Here is a 14,107-nt window from a genome sequence, read left to right on the forward strand (position 1 = left end):
GTAACCTGTGACTATCCAGTAGAGATGAGCAACCTGTGACTATCCAGTAGAGATGAGCAACCTGTGACTATCCAGTAGAGATGAGCAACCTGTGACTATCCAGTAGAGATGAGCAACCTGTGACTATCCAGTAGAGATGAGTAACCTGTGACTATCCAGTAGAGATGAGCAACCTGTGACTATCCAGTAGAGATGAGTAACCTGTGACTATCCAGTAGAGATGAGTAACCTGTGACTATCCAGTAGAGATGAGCAACCTGTGACTATCCAGTAGAGATGAGCAACCTGTGACTATCCAAACTATTAATTTCACAGAAATATGGGATTCTGGCAAATTAAATTTTTCTCCACTTAATTAGTAGGAATTCAAGCTGGGAAGGAGATATAAAATTTATATATCTTAGTATTCATCTGTTCTAAGCTTGGCCTTTACCTGCTCTGAATCTAAAGCCCTCTTTTCTGTCCTCCACCCGCTCCCTCCGTTTTTTGGATGATCCGACTTCACGGAGTTGGGTGGGATGCAATGCATCGACTTCAATGATGTGTCACAACTTATGTGACCTCGAGGCCTCGTCGCACTGGATGAATTGGAGACCGGAGGAGGGGAGGACTGGACAGGCACCTAGGTCTGGCAAGTATAATCTTTCGATTCAGATTGAATTTATTCTTACAGAATTTATTTTGCTAGGCGAAAAAGAAAGAATCTGCCTTAAATAAATTTCGGGGGATTCACTCATTTCTATAACATTGTCTTAAAAGGGTTCTCCCAAAAGAAATTTTTGGACAAATAATTTTTGGACAAAAGAAACAATGGCCACGGTGCTTGTTAAAATAGATATATTGATAACCATGTGATAGCTGGTTACATAGTGTGGATTGCTTTTTATATTGACTTTCCCCCTTGGCCCATGCAGGCGACCTCTTCCTCTATGGCATCCATATACCCTGTTAGAGTATATATACATGGTTCCAGTTGGGTAACTGATGAGAACTCATATAGTTGGTTAATTTGAGACTAAATATAAAAATTCTGTAGAGATCCCGCTAGACATAATCATTTATTTCTGGTGCAAAACAAAGTGTGAAACTATTTTGAAGACGACTGCATTGAGGATCAGGGGTAAGAAGATTTGCGTGGCCCTAATTTCCCACAAACTTCATTTCTTTTCCCTAATTTCTCACTATTGGACGTCTGTTCCATATATTTCCTGCCACTTCTTCCCCCCCGATCAATCCCATCACCATCTCCCTTTCCTATCTAATGCTTATTTCTCTTCGGTATTTTTATTTTCCAAAATTTCTAGAAAAACACAAAACCAAACCTCTTACTTGGCGTCTGTGGTTTTTTTTTTTTTTTTTATGATGATCAATGACTTTTAGAGTTTGTGAAAAGTTTTTCAATAAAAGTTAATGGGACACTCTTGGCAAAATACATTATGTTATGTCTAATGTTAGACTTTAGAGGACAGTGCATGAATAAGGGATCCAATGAAGAACAAAGATGGAAGCCTTAAAGGAGTCGTTGGTTGGAGACAAGTTATCACCTAATTATTGGATAGGTGATAACTAATAGATTGATGGGTGTCTGACTGCTGGGACCCCAATAGATTGGCAAATGCATTAGAATAGATGGCAGTGTGCATGCCAGACCTACACTTCATTCATTTGCATGGGGCTGCGTTTACCTTAATCTGGCGGCCCCTTAGACGATGAATGGAGAGGTGTTAGGGCATGTGCACTGCCACTCAATTCCTTCAGAGACAAAAGTGAATTTGAGTGGTCGGAAATCCACAAGTTATCACATTTCCCACCATTCCGACCCTGCTCCAGATGTATCAGAATACATAATTCTGGATACTGTATTTTCTGGTATGAGTAAGTTGGACATCCAATATTCTGGTTCCTAGCCCATTGGTACAATCATTATTCAAAATGGCCGTCATTGCAGCAAACCATCCAATGAGTCTTCACCGAACGTCCCCAAATGGTGACTATAGAGCTCCGATTATCTGGATCAATTCACCCATCTGTAGTAAAACCTTGGCATCGGTATGAGATGAAACGTATCGGAACACATTGCACAGGACACGGCCAAGAACTGGAGATCAAACTATTTATTTCCTCTGTGTTTGCCAAAAATCAGACCATACATTCTCAATGCCCTGCGAGTGACTGTGACCCTCATCCACAACACATAGGACTAACATCTGGAGTACGATAGAAAACATAGGCAGACATTGTAAAATTTCCCGAGGAGTCAAAGTCAAGACAGTGAGCAGGACAAGAAAAACACACGGGTGACCGCCGGGAATATACGCTAATTGGCACATCGCTTTATTTCGGAAAAACAAACCGTAGGGAGGGATAATTATTTTTTTTTTTGGAGAAGTTCATTCCATCACATTGAAGAGGAGCAAGAATTAAAAAAATAATAAATTTATATATTAAAAAAAAAAAAGACAAACTCAGAGACGCTTTTTTTTTTTTTTTTTTAAACTCACCGGATTGATTTGTAACCCCATAGATTAACGGAACATTGCACACAGTGTAACAGAGAGAAAGAGAGAAGAGCGAGGGAGCTGGAATTAAACTCGGATACAGTGCGAAAGAAATGTCCAAAAATGAACCGGATTGGACCATACTGGAAAACTTGCCATAACAACACCAAGAAACACTTAAAATGTTTAAGCCACACTGTTTGACTGAAACTTTCCTGCTTTTTTTTTTTATTTTATTTTATTATTTTTTTTACATGTTCTGCCACATAGAGAAAGAAGAAGGGGTGGTGAGGTGGAGGAACCCACGTGAGGAAGAGGATCGAAAAGGTCAAGGAGGAGCCGGAAGGGAAGAACGATGGAGTCCAAGAGGAGAGTAACAGGAGGGACTTCAATGTTTTCAGGCATTTTCTTGGTCCGCCTTGGGCTCTTCACTGGCCACCTCTTCTTGTTGGGCACTTTCACTAGGTTTGGTTCCTTCTACATCATCTGGAAAATAAAATGGGAAAAATGTGTGAGTGGTTACAAATGGAAATGCAATCTACAGACACATATAAAATGCTGGACTGATACAAAGTAAAACTTTATAGGATTTTACAAAATTTGCAGAAGAGCAGGGAATGGTCAGTGCATCCACTCCGGTGGTCTCCACCACTCCTGCGATGATGACGTCCCATGCAGGATTCACATCAGGGCTGCAGCCAAACTCTGACCTTAGAATTGGCATATATGGCACTTCACCGCTGAAGCATTTGGTTTTACTACTGCAGGACCATCGAAGACCACCAGAGCATTGACCCTGAACAGTCCCAACTTTTCTGCAATTTTTGCAAAATTCCCAAAATATACAACAATGCCAGCACTAATATAACAATCCACAACAACGGGGATGGTCTTGAAACCAACTGCCCGTTATTGCTTTACATTATACACAATCATTCCGAGCACAAACCTCATTGTGTCCAAAGAACTGCATCCATCAAAACCTCCCACCCAGATACAAAAAGCCCACCACTAGAGAAATAAATGAACACTTAATCAACAAAACGTTGGGCTATAAACTTGTCTCCTCTCTGCTGCACTTTTTTACTTATTTTTTTAAATTCTTTTGTATTTTGTATGAAATATACATTTAGTTATTTATTTTATCAGAGTTGGAGCCTTGTTCACCTTTTTTGCCTCCATTGGGCCTGTGTATATTGGTATACAGTAGCATAACTAGAGTCCGATGGACCCGATGCAAAATTTGGACCTTGGCCTCCATCTACCTGTTTGCCAGATGTATGGGCCCTTGAATCGTTCCAGATCCTGTGATGTGTTCGCCCTCCCATGTGACAATGTCCCCCATCCTGTATTAATGTCCCCCATCCTGGGCCCCTTACAGTTATAATGTCCTCCATCCTGGGCCCCTTCCAGGTACAATTACCCCCATCCTGTAATAATGTCCCCCATCCTAGGCCCCTTAAGGTATAATGTCCTCCATCCTGGGCCCCTTACAGGTATAATGTCCTCCATCCTGGGCCCCTTACAGCAGGGATGTCAAACTCAAATACGCAGAGGGCCAAAATTAAAAACTTGGACAAAATCGTGGGCCAACCTTGATATTTATTAAAAAAAAACACCTTAATATTCGGTGGGGTCACAGAGGAGCAGATCTCACAACTTTACAGCCCTTACAGATTAATTTTCCTCCTAATGAAGTCCCCAGATTGCCCTTTCATTGCCCCCCTTTAAAGTATGATGCCAACAAAAGTGCCCCCCAAACACAGTATCATACCCCCATGGTGAATTCATCCACAGTACCCTCCACACATGTGGTACCCTACTGTACCCCCTTTCTCAACTCCCCTGGCAACGTATCGTGACCCCAACACAGTATGATGCCCCAACTGAGATCCCCATACAGTCCTCCACACAGTACAATGGACTGCACATAGTCCTCCATATGGTATCGCGGGCCAAATATCACCCTGAGGGCCGATTTGGCCCACGGGCCAGAGATTGACATGTGTGCCTTACAGGTATAATGTCCTCCACTCTGGGCCCCTTACAGGTATAATGTCCTCCACTCTGGGCCCCTTACAGGTATAATGTCCTCCACCCTGGGCCCGTTACAGGTTTAATGTCCTCCACCCTGGGCCCGTTACAGGTTTAATGTCCTCCACTCTGGGCCCATTACAGGTATAATGTCCTCCACCCTGGGCCCCTTACAGGTATAAAGTACCCATACTGGGCTCCTTTAAGTAATAACGTCCCTCATCCTGGTATTATGTCTGCATCCTTAGCCCCTTTCTGGTATAATGTAATAATGTACTTATTCTGCGGCTCTTTTCTAACAAATGTAAAAAAACTTAAACTATTATATTTGCCTTCCTCTGCTCACACGATGTACAGCGTCTTCTTCTAGAGCCAGCGCAGAAGCGGGCAGCTCACTCCAGCATGCAAGCAACAGACAGCGCATGACATCAGCTGCTGGCCTCTGATTGGTCAGCAGCATGCATTGCAGTGCAGGGACCCGGCAGGTCTGTGTGCAGCAATACATTTCAGCCTATCCATCACTAGAGATCAGCGGTGACATCACTGAGAATGCCTCCTATCCATCACTAGAGATCAGCGGTGACATCACTGAGAATGCCGCCTATCCATCACTAGAGATCAGCGGTGACATCACTGAGAATGCCGCCTATCCATCACTAGAGATCAGCGGTGACATCACTGAGAATGCCGCCTATCCATCACCAGAGATCAGCGGTGACATCACTGAGAATGCCGCCTATCCATCACTAGAGATCAGCGGTGACATCACTGAGAATGCTGCCTATCCATCACTAGAGATCAGCGGTGACATCACTGAGAATGCCGCCTATCCATCACTAGAGATCAGCGGTGACATCACTGAGAATGCCGCCTATCCATCACCAGTGATCAGCGGTGACATCACTGAGAATGCCGCCTATCCATCACTAGAGATCAGCGGTGACATCACTGAGAATGCCGCCTATCCATCACTAGAGATCAGTGGTGACATCACTGAGAATGCCGCCTATCCATCACCAGAGATCAGCGGTGACATCACTGAGAATGCTGCCTATCCATCACCAGAGATCAGTGGTGACATCACTGAGAATGCCGCCTATCAATCACTAGAGATCAGCGGTGACATCACTGAGAATGCCGCCTATCCATCACCAGAGATCAGCGGTGACATCACTGAGAATGCCGCCTATCCATCACCAGAGATCAGCGGTGACATCACTGAGAATGCCGCCTATCCATCACCAGAGATCAGCGGTGACATCACTGAGAATGCCTCCTATCCATCACCAGAGATCAGCGGTGACATCACTGAGAATGCCGCCTATCCATCACCAGAGATCAGCAGTGACATCACTGAGAATGCCGCCTATCCATCACTAGAGATCAGCGGTGACATCACTGAGAATGCCGCCTATTCATCACCAGAGATCAGCGGTGACATCACTGAGAATCCCGCCTATCCATCACCAGAGATCAGCGGTGACATCACTGAGAATGCCGCCTATCCATCACCAGAGATCAGCAGTGACATCACTGAGAATGCCGCCTATCCATCACTAGAGATCAGCGGTGACATCACTGAGAATGCCGCCTATCCATCACCAGAGATCAGCGGTGACATCACTGAGAATGCCGCCTATCCATCACCAGAGATCAGCGGTGACATCACTGAGAATGCCGCCTATCCATCACCAGAGATCAGCGGTGACATCACTGAGAATGCCTCCTATCCATCACTAGAGATCAGCGGTGACATCACTGAGAATGCCGCCTATCCATCACTAGAGATCAGCAGTGACATCACTGAGAATGCCGCCTATCCATCACCAGAGATCAGCGGTGACATCACTGAGAATGCCGCCTATCCATCACTAGAGATCAGCGGTGACATCACTGAGAATGCCGCCTATCCATCACTAGAGATCAGTGGTGACATCACTGAGAATGCCGCCTATCCATCACCAGAGATCAGCGGTGACATCACTGAGAATGCTGCCTATCCATCACCAGAGATCAGCGGTGACATCACTGAGAATGCCGCCTATCCATCACCAGAGATCAGCGGTGACATCACTGAGAATGCTGCCTATCCATCACCAGAGATCAGTGGTGACATCACTGAGAATGCCGCCTATCAATCACTAGAGATCAGCGGTGACATCACTGAGAATGCCGCCTATCCATCACCAGAGATCAGCGGTGACATCACTGAGAATGCCGCCTATCCATCACCAGAGATCAGCGGTGACATCACTGAGAATGCTGCCTATCCATCACCAGAGATCAGTGGTGACATCACTGAGAATGCCGCCTATCAATCACTAGAGATCAGCGGTGACATCACTGAGAATGCCGCCTATCCATCACCAGAGATCAGCGGTGACATCACTGAGAATGCCGCCTATCCATCACCAGAGATCAGCGGTGACATCACTGAGAATGCCTCCTATCCATCACCAGAGATCAGCGGTGACATCACTGAGAATGCCGCCTATCCATCACCAGAGATCAGCAGTGACATCACTGAGAATGCCGCCTATCCATCACTAGAGATCAGCGGTGACATCACTGAGAATGCCGCCTATTCATCACCAGAGATCAGCGGTGACATCACTGAGAATCCCGCCTATCCATCACCAGAGATCAGCGGTGACATCACTGAGAATGCCGCCTATCCATCACCAGAGATCAGCAGTGACATCACTGAGAATGCCGCCTATCCATCACTAGAGATCAGCGGTGACATCACTGAGAATGCCGCCTATCCATCACCAGAGATCAGCGGTGACATCACTGAGAATGCCGCCTATCCATCACCAGAGATCAGCGGTGACATCACTGAGAATGCCGCCTATCCATCACCAGAGATCAGCGGTGACATCACTGAGAATGCCTCCTATCCATCACTAGAGATCAGCGGTGACATCACTGAGAATGCCGCCTATCCATCACTAGAGATCAGCAGTGACATCACTGAGAATGCCGCCTATCCATCACCAGAGATCAGCGGTGACATCACTGAGAATGCCGCCTATCCATCACTAGAGATCAGCGGTGACATCACTGAGAATGCCGCCTATCCATCACTAGAGATCAGCAGTGACATCACTGAGAATGCCGCCTATTCATCACTAGAGATCAGCGGTGACATCACTGAGAATGCCGCCTATCCATCACTAGAGATCAGCAGTGACATCACTGAGAATGCCTCCTATCCATCACTAGAGATCAGCAGTGACATCACTGAGAATGCCGCCTATTCATCACCAGAGATCAGCAGTGACATCACTGAGAATGCCGCCTATCCATCACTAGAGATCAGCGGTGACATCACTGAGAATGCCTCCTATCCATCACTAGAGATCAGCGGTGACATCACTGAGAATGCCTCCTATCCATCACTAGAGATCAGCGGTGACATCACTGAGAATGCCGCCTATCCATCACTAGAGATCAGCGGTGACATCACTGAGAATGCCTCCTATCCATCACCAGAGATCAGCGGTGACATCACTGAGAATGCCTCCTATCCATTACTAGAGATCAGCGGTGACATCACTGAGAATGCCTCCTATCCATCACCAGAGATCAGAGGTGACATCACTGAGAATGCCGCCTATCCATCACCAGAGATCAGCGGTGACATCACTGAGAATGCCGCCTATCCATCACCAGAGATCAGCGGTGACATCACTGAGAATGCCACCTATCCATCACCAGAGATCAGCGGTGACATCACTGAGAATGCCACCTATCCATCACCAGAGATCAGCGGTGACATCACTGAGAATGCCACCTATCCATCACCAGAGATCAGCGGTGACATCACTGAGAATGCCGCCTATCCATCACCAGAGATCAGCGGTGACATCACTGAGAATGCCACCTATCCATCACCAGAGATCAGCGGTGACATCACTGAGAATGCCACCTATCCATCACCAGAGATCAGCGGTGACATCACTGAGAATGCCGCCTATCCATCACCAGAGATCAGAGGTGACATCACTGAGAATGCCGCCTATCCATCACCAGAGATCAGCGGTGACATCACTGAGAATGCCGCCTATCCATCACCAGAGATCAGCGGTGACATCACTGAGAATGCCACCTATCCATCACCAGAGATCAGCGGTGACATCACTGAGAATGCCTCCTATCCATCACTAGAGATCAGCGGTGACATCACTGAGAATGCCTCCTATCCATCACCAGAGATCAGCGGTGACATCACTGAGAATGCCGCCTATCCATCACTAGAGATCAGCAGTGACATCACTGAGAATGCCTCCTATCCATCACCAGAGATCAGCGGTGACATCACTGAGAATGCCTCCTATCCATCACCAGAGATCAGAGGTGACATCACTGAGAATGCCGCCTATCCATCACCAGAGATCAGCGGTGACATCACTGAGAATGCCTCCTATCCATCACCAGAGATCAGCGGTGACATCACTGAGAATGCCACCTATCCATCACTAGAGATCAGCGGTGACATCACTGAGAATGCCGCCTATCCATCACTAGAGATCAGCGGTGACATCACTGAGAATGCCTCCTATCCATCACCAGAGATCAGCGGTGACATCACTGAGAATGCCTCCTATCCTCCTATCCATCACCAGAGATCAGCGGTGACATCACTGAGAATGCCACCTATCCATCACTAGAGATCAGAGGTGACATCACTGAGAATGCCGCCTATCCATCACTAGAGATCAGCGGTGACATCACTGAGAATGCCTCCTATCCATCACTAGAGATCAGCGATGACATCACTGAGAATGCCTCCTATCCATCACCAGAGATCAGCGGTGACATCACTGAGAATGCCTCCTATCCATCACCAGAGATCAGCGGTGACATCACTGAGAATGCCTCCTATCCATCACTAGAGATCAGCGGTGACATCACTGAGAATGCCTCCTATCCATCACCAGAGATCAGCGGTGACATCACTGAGAATGCCTCCTATCCATCACTAGAGATCAGCGATGACATCATTGAGAATGCCTCCTATCCATCACTAGAGATCAGCGGTGACATCACTGAGAATGCCGCCTATCCATCACCAGAGATCAGCGGTGACATCACTGAGAATGCCGTCTATCCATCACTAGAGATCAGCAGTGACATCACTGAGAACGCCACCTATCCATCACCAGAGATCAGTGGTGACATCACTGAGAATGCCGCCTATCCATCACTAGAGATCAGCGGTGACATCACTGAGAATGCATCCTATCCATCACCAGAGATCAGCGGTGACATCACTGAGAATGCCGCCTATCCATCACTAGAGATCAGCGGTGACATCACTGAGAATGCCGCCTATCTATCACTAGAGATCAGCGGTGACATCACTGAGAATGCCGCCTATCCATCACCAGAGATCAGCGGTGACATCACTGAGAATGCCGCCTATCCATCACTAGAGATCAGCAGTGACATCACTGAGAATGCCTCCTATCCATCAGCAGAGATCAGCGGTGACATCACTGAGAATGCCTCCTATCCATCACTAGAGATCAGCGGTGACATCACTGAGAATGCCTCCTATCCATCACTAGAGATCAGCGGTGACATCACTGAGAATGCCGCCTATCCATCACCAGAGATCAGAGGTGACATCACTGAGAATGCCGCCTATCCATCACCAGAGATCAGCGGTGACATCACTGAGAATGCCTCCTATCCATCACCAGAGATCAGAGGTGACATCACTGAGAATGCCGCCTATCCATCACCAGAGATCAGAGGTGACATCACTGAGAATGCCGCCTATCCATCACCAGAGATCAGAGGTGACATCACTGAGAATGCCGCCTATCCATCACCAGAGATCAGCGGTGACATCACTGAGAATGCCGCCTATCCATCACCAGAGATCAGAGGTGACATCACTGAGAATGCCTCCTATCCATCACCAGAGATCAGCGGTGACATCACTGAGAATGCCGCCTATCCATCACTAGAGATCAGCGGTGACATCACTGAGAATGCCGCCTATCCATCACTAGAGATCAGCGGTGACATCACTGAGAATGCCTCCTATCCATCACTAGAGATCAGCGGTGACATCACTGAGAATGCCGCCTATCCATCACTAGAGATCAGCGGTGACATCACTGAGAATGCCGCCTATCCATCACTAGAGATCAGCGGTGACATCACTGAGAATGCCGCCTATCCATCACCAGAGATCAGCGGTGACATCACTGAGAATGCCGCCTATCCATCACCAGAGATCAGAGGTGATATCACTGAGAATGCCGCCTATCCATCACCAGAGATCAGCGGTGACATCACTGAGAATGCCGCCTATCCATCACCAGAGATCAGCGGTGACATCACTGAGAATGCCGCCTATCCATCACCAGAGATCAGCGGTGACATCACTGAGAATGCCGCCTATCCATCACCAGAGATTAGCGGTGACATCACTGAGAATGCCGCCTATCCATCACCAGAGATTAGCGGTGACATCACTGAGAATGCCGCCTATCCATCACCAGAGATTAGCGGTGACATCACTGAGAATGCCGCCTATCCATCACTAGAGATCAGCGGTGACATCACTGAGAATGCCTCCTATCCATCACCAGAGATCAGCGGTGACATCACTGAGAATGCCACCTATCCATCACTAGAGATCAGCGGTGACATCACTGAGAATGCCGCCTATCCATCACCAGAGATCAGCGGTGACATCACTGAGAATGCCACCTATCCATCACCAGAGATCAGCGGTGACATCACTGAGAATGCCGCCTATCCATCACCAGAGATCAGCGGTGACATCACTGAGAATGCCGCCTATCCATCACCAGAGATTAGCGGTGACATCACTGAGAATGCCACCTATCCATCACCAGAGATCAGCGGTGACATCACTGAGAATGCCACCTATCCATCACTAGAGATCAGCGGTGACATCACTGAGAATGCCGCCTATCCATCACCAGAGATCAGCGGTGACATCACTGAGAATGCCACCTATCCATCACTAGAGATCAGCGGTGACATCACTGAGAATGCCGCCTATCCATCACCAGAGATCAGCAGTGACATCACTGAGAATGCCGCCTATCCATCACTAGAGATCAGCAGTGACATCTCTGAGAATGCCTCCTATCCATCACTAGAGATCAGCAGTGACATCACTGAGAATGCCTCCTATCCATCACTAGAGATCAGCGGTGACATCACTGAGAATGCCGCCTATCCATCACCAGAGATCAGCGGTGACATCACTGAGAATGCCGCCTATCCATCACCAGAGATCAGAGGTGATATCACTGAGAATGCCGCCTATCCATCACCAGAGATCAGCGGTGACATCACTGAGAATGCCGCCTATCCATCACCAGAGATCAGCGGTGACATCACTGAGAATGCCGCCTATCCATCACCAGAGATCAGCGGTGACATCACTGAGAATGCCGCCTATCCATCACCAGAGATTAGCGGTGACATCACTGAGAATGCCGCCTATCCATCACCAGAGATTAGCGGTGACATCACTGAGAATGCCGCCTATCCATCACCAGAGATTAGCGGTGACATCACTGAGAATGCCGCCTATCCATCACCAGAGATTAGCGGTGACATCACTGAGAATGCCGCCTATCCATCACCAGAGATCAGCGGTGACATCACTGAGAATGCCACCTATCCATCACTAGAGATCAGCGGTGACATCACTGAGAATGCCGCCTATCCATCACCAGAGATCAGCTGTGACATCACTGAGAATGCCACCTATCCATCACCAGAGATCAGCGGTGACATCACTGAGAATGCCGCCTATCCATCACCAGAGATCAGCGGTGACATCACTGAGAATGCCGCCTATCCATCACCAGAGATTAGCGGTGACATCACTGAGAATGCCACCTATCCATCACCAGAGATCAGCGGTGACATCACTGAGAATGCCACCTATCCATCACTAGAGATCAGCGGTGACATCACTGAGAATGCCGCCTATCCATCACCAGAGATCAGCGGTGACATCACTGAGAATGCCGCCTATCCATCACCAGAGATCAGAGGTGACATCACTGAGAATGCCGCCTATCCATCACCAGAGATCAGCGGTGACATCACTGAGAATGCCTCCTATCCATCACTAGAGATCAGCAGTGACATCACTGAGAATGCCGCCTATCCATCACTAGAGATCAGCGGTGACATCACTGAGAATGTCGCCTATCCATCACCAGAGATCAGCGGTGACATCACTGAGAATGCCGCCTATCCATCACCAGAGATCAGCGGTGACATCACTGAGAATGCCGCCTATCCATCACTAGAGATCAGCAGTGACATCACTGAGAATGCCGCCTATCCATCACTAGAGATCAGCGGTGACATCACTGAGAATGCCTCCTATCCATCACTAGAGATCAGCGGTGACATCACTGAGAATGCCGCCTATCCATCACCAGAGATCAGCGGTGACATCACTGAGAATGCCGCCTATCCATCACTAGAGATCAGCGGTGACATCACTGAGAATGCCACCTATCCATCACTAGAGATCAGCGGTGACATCACTGAGAATGCCACCTATCCATCACTAGAGATCAGCGGTGACATCACTGAGAATGCCGCCTATCCATCACCAGAGATCAGCGGTGACATCACTGAGAATGCCACCTATCCATCACTAGAGATCAGCGGTGACATCACTGAGAATGCCGCCTATCTATCACCAGAGATCAGCGGTGACATCACTGAGAATGCCGCCTATCCATCACCAGAGATCAGCGGTGACATCACTGAGAATGCCGCCTATCCATCACTAGAGATCAGCGGTGACATCACTGAGAATGCCGTCTATCCATCACCAGAGATCAGCGGTGACATCACTGAGAATGCCGCCTATCCATCACTAGAGATCAGCAGTGACATCACTGAGAATGCCGCCTATCCATCACCAGAGATCAGCGGTGACAAACCTGAGAATGCCGCCTATCCATCACTAGAGATCAGCAGTGACATCTCTGAGAATGCCTCCTATCCATCACCAGAGATCAGCGGTGACATCACTGAGAATGCCGCCTATCCATCACTAGAGATCAGAGGTGACATCACTGAGAATGCCGCCTATCCATCACCAGAGATCAGCGGTGACATCACTGAGAATGCCGCCTATCCATCACCAGAGATCAGCGGTGACAACCCTGAGAATGCCGCCTATCCATCACTAGAGATCAGCGGTGCCATCACTGAGAATGCCGCCTATCCATCACTAGAGATCAGCGGTGACATCACTGAGAATGCCGCCTATCCATCACTAGAGATCAGCGGTGACATCACTGAGAATGCCGCCTATCCATCACTAGAGATCAGCGGTGACATCACTGAGAATGCCTCCTATCCATCACCAGAGATCAGCGGTGACATCACTGAGAATGCCGCCTATCCATCACCAGAGATCAGCGGTGACATCACTGAGAATGCCGCCTATCCATCACCAGAGATCAGCGGTGACATCACTGAGAATGCCGCCTATCCATCACCAGAGATCAGCGGTGACATCTCTGAGAATGCCTCCTGTCCATCAC

General features: G+C 48.0%; 1 protein-coding gene across 1 annotated transcript in view; it reads right to left on the reverse strand.

The window, feature by feature from the left end:
• Nucleotides 1-2,096: 2,096 nt before the first annotated feature.
• Nucleotides 2,097-14,107, reverse strand: part of GAP43 (growth associated protein 43) — a 249,693-nt gene continuing 237,682 nt past the window's right edge. Inside the window, exon 3 of the mRNA XM_073668589.1 lies at nucleotides 2,097-2,984. Within this exon, the coding sequence (XP_073524690.1) occupies nucleotides 2,896-2,984 (89 nt within the window). The 3' untranslated portion in view covers nucleotides 2,097-2,895. The remainder of the gene's footprint in view (nucleotides 2,985-14,107) is intronic.

The sequence above is a fragment of the Phyllobates terribilis genome, unplaced genomic scaffold (assembly GCF_046119375.1).
Source record: "Phyllobates terribilis strain yellow unplaced genomic scaffold, ASM4611937v1 Scaffold_2__4_contigs__length_985480577, whole genome shotgun sequence".
NCBI classification, from domain to species: Eukaryota; Metazoa; Chordata; class Amphibia; order Anura; family Dendrobatidae; genus Phyllobates; species Phyllobates terribilis.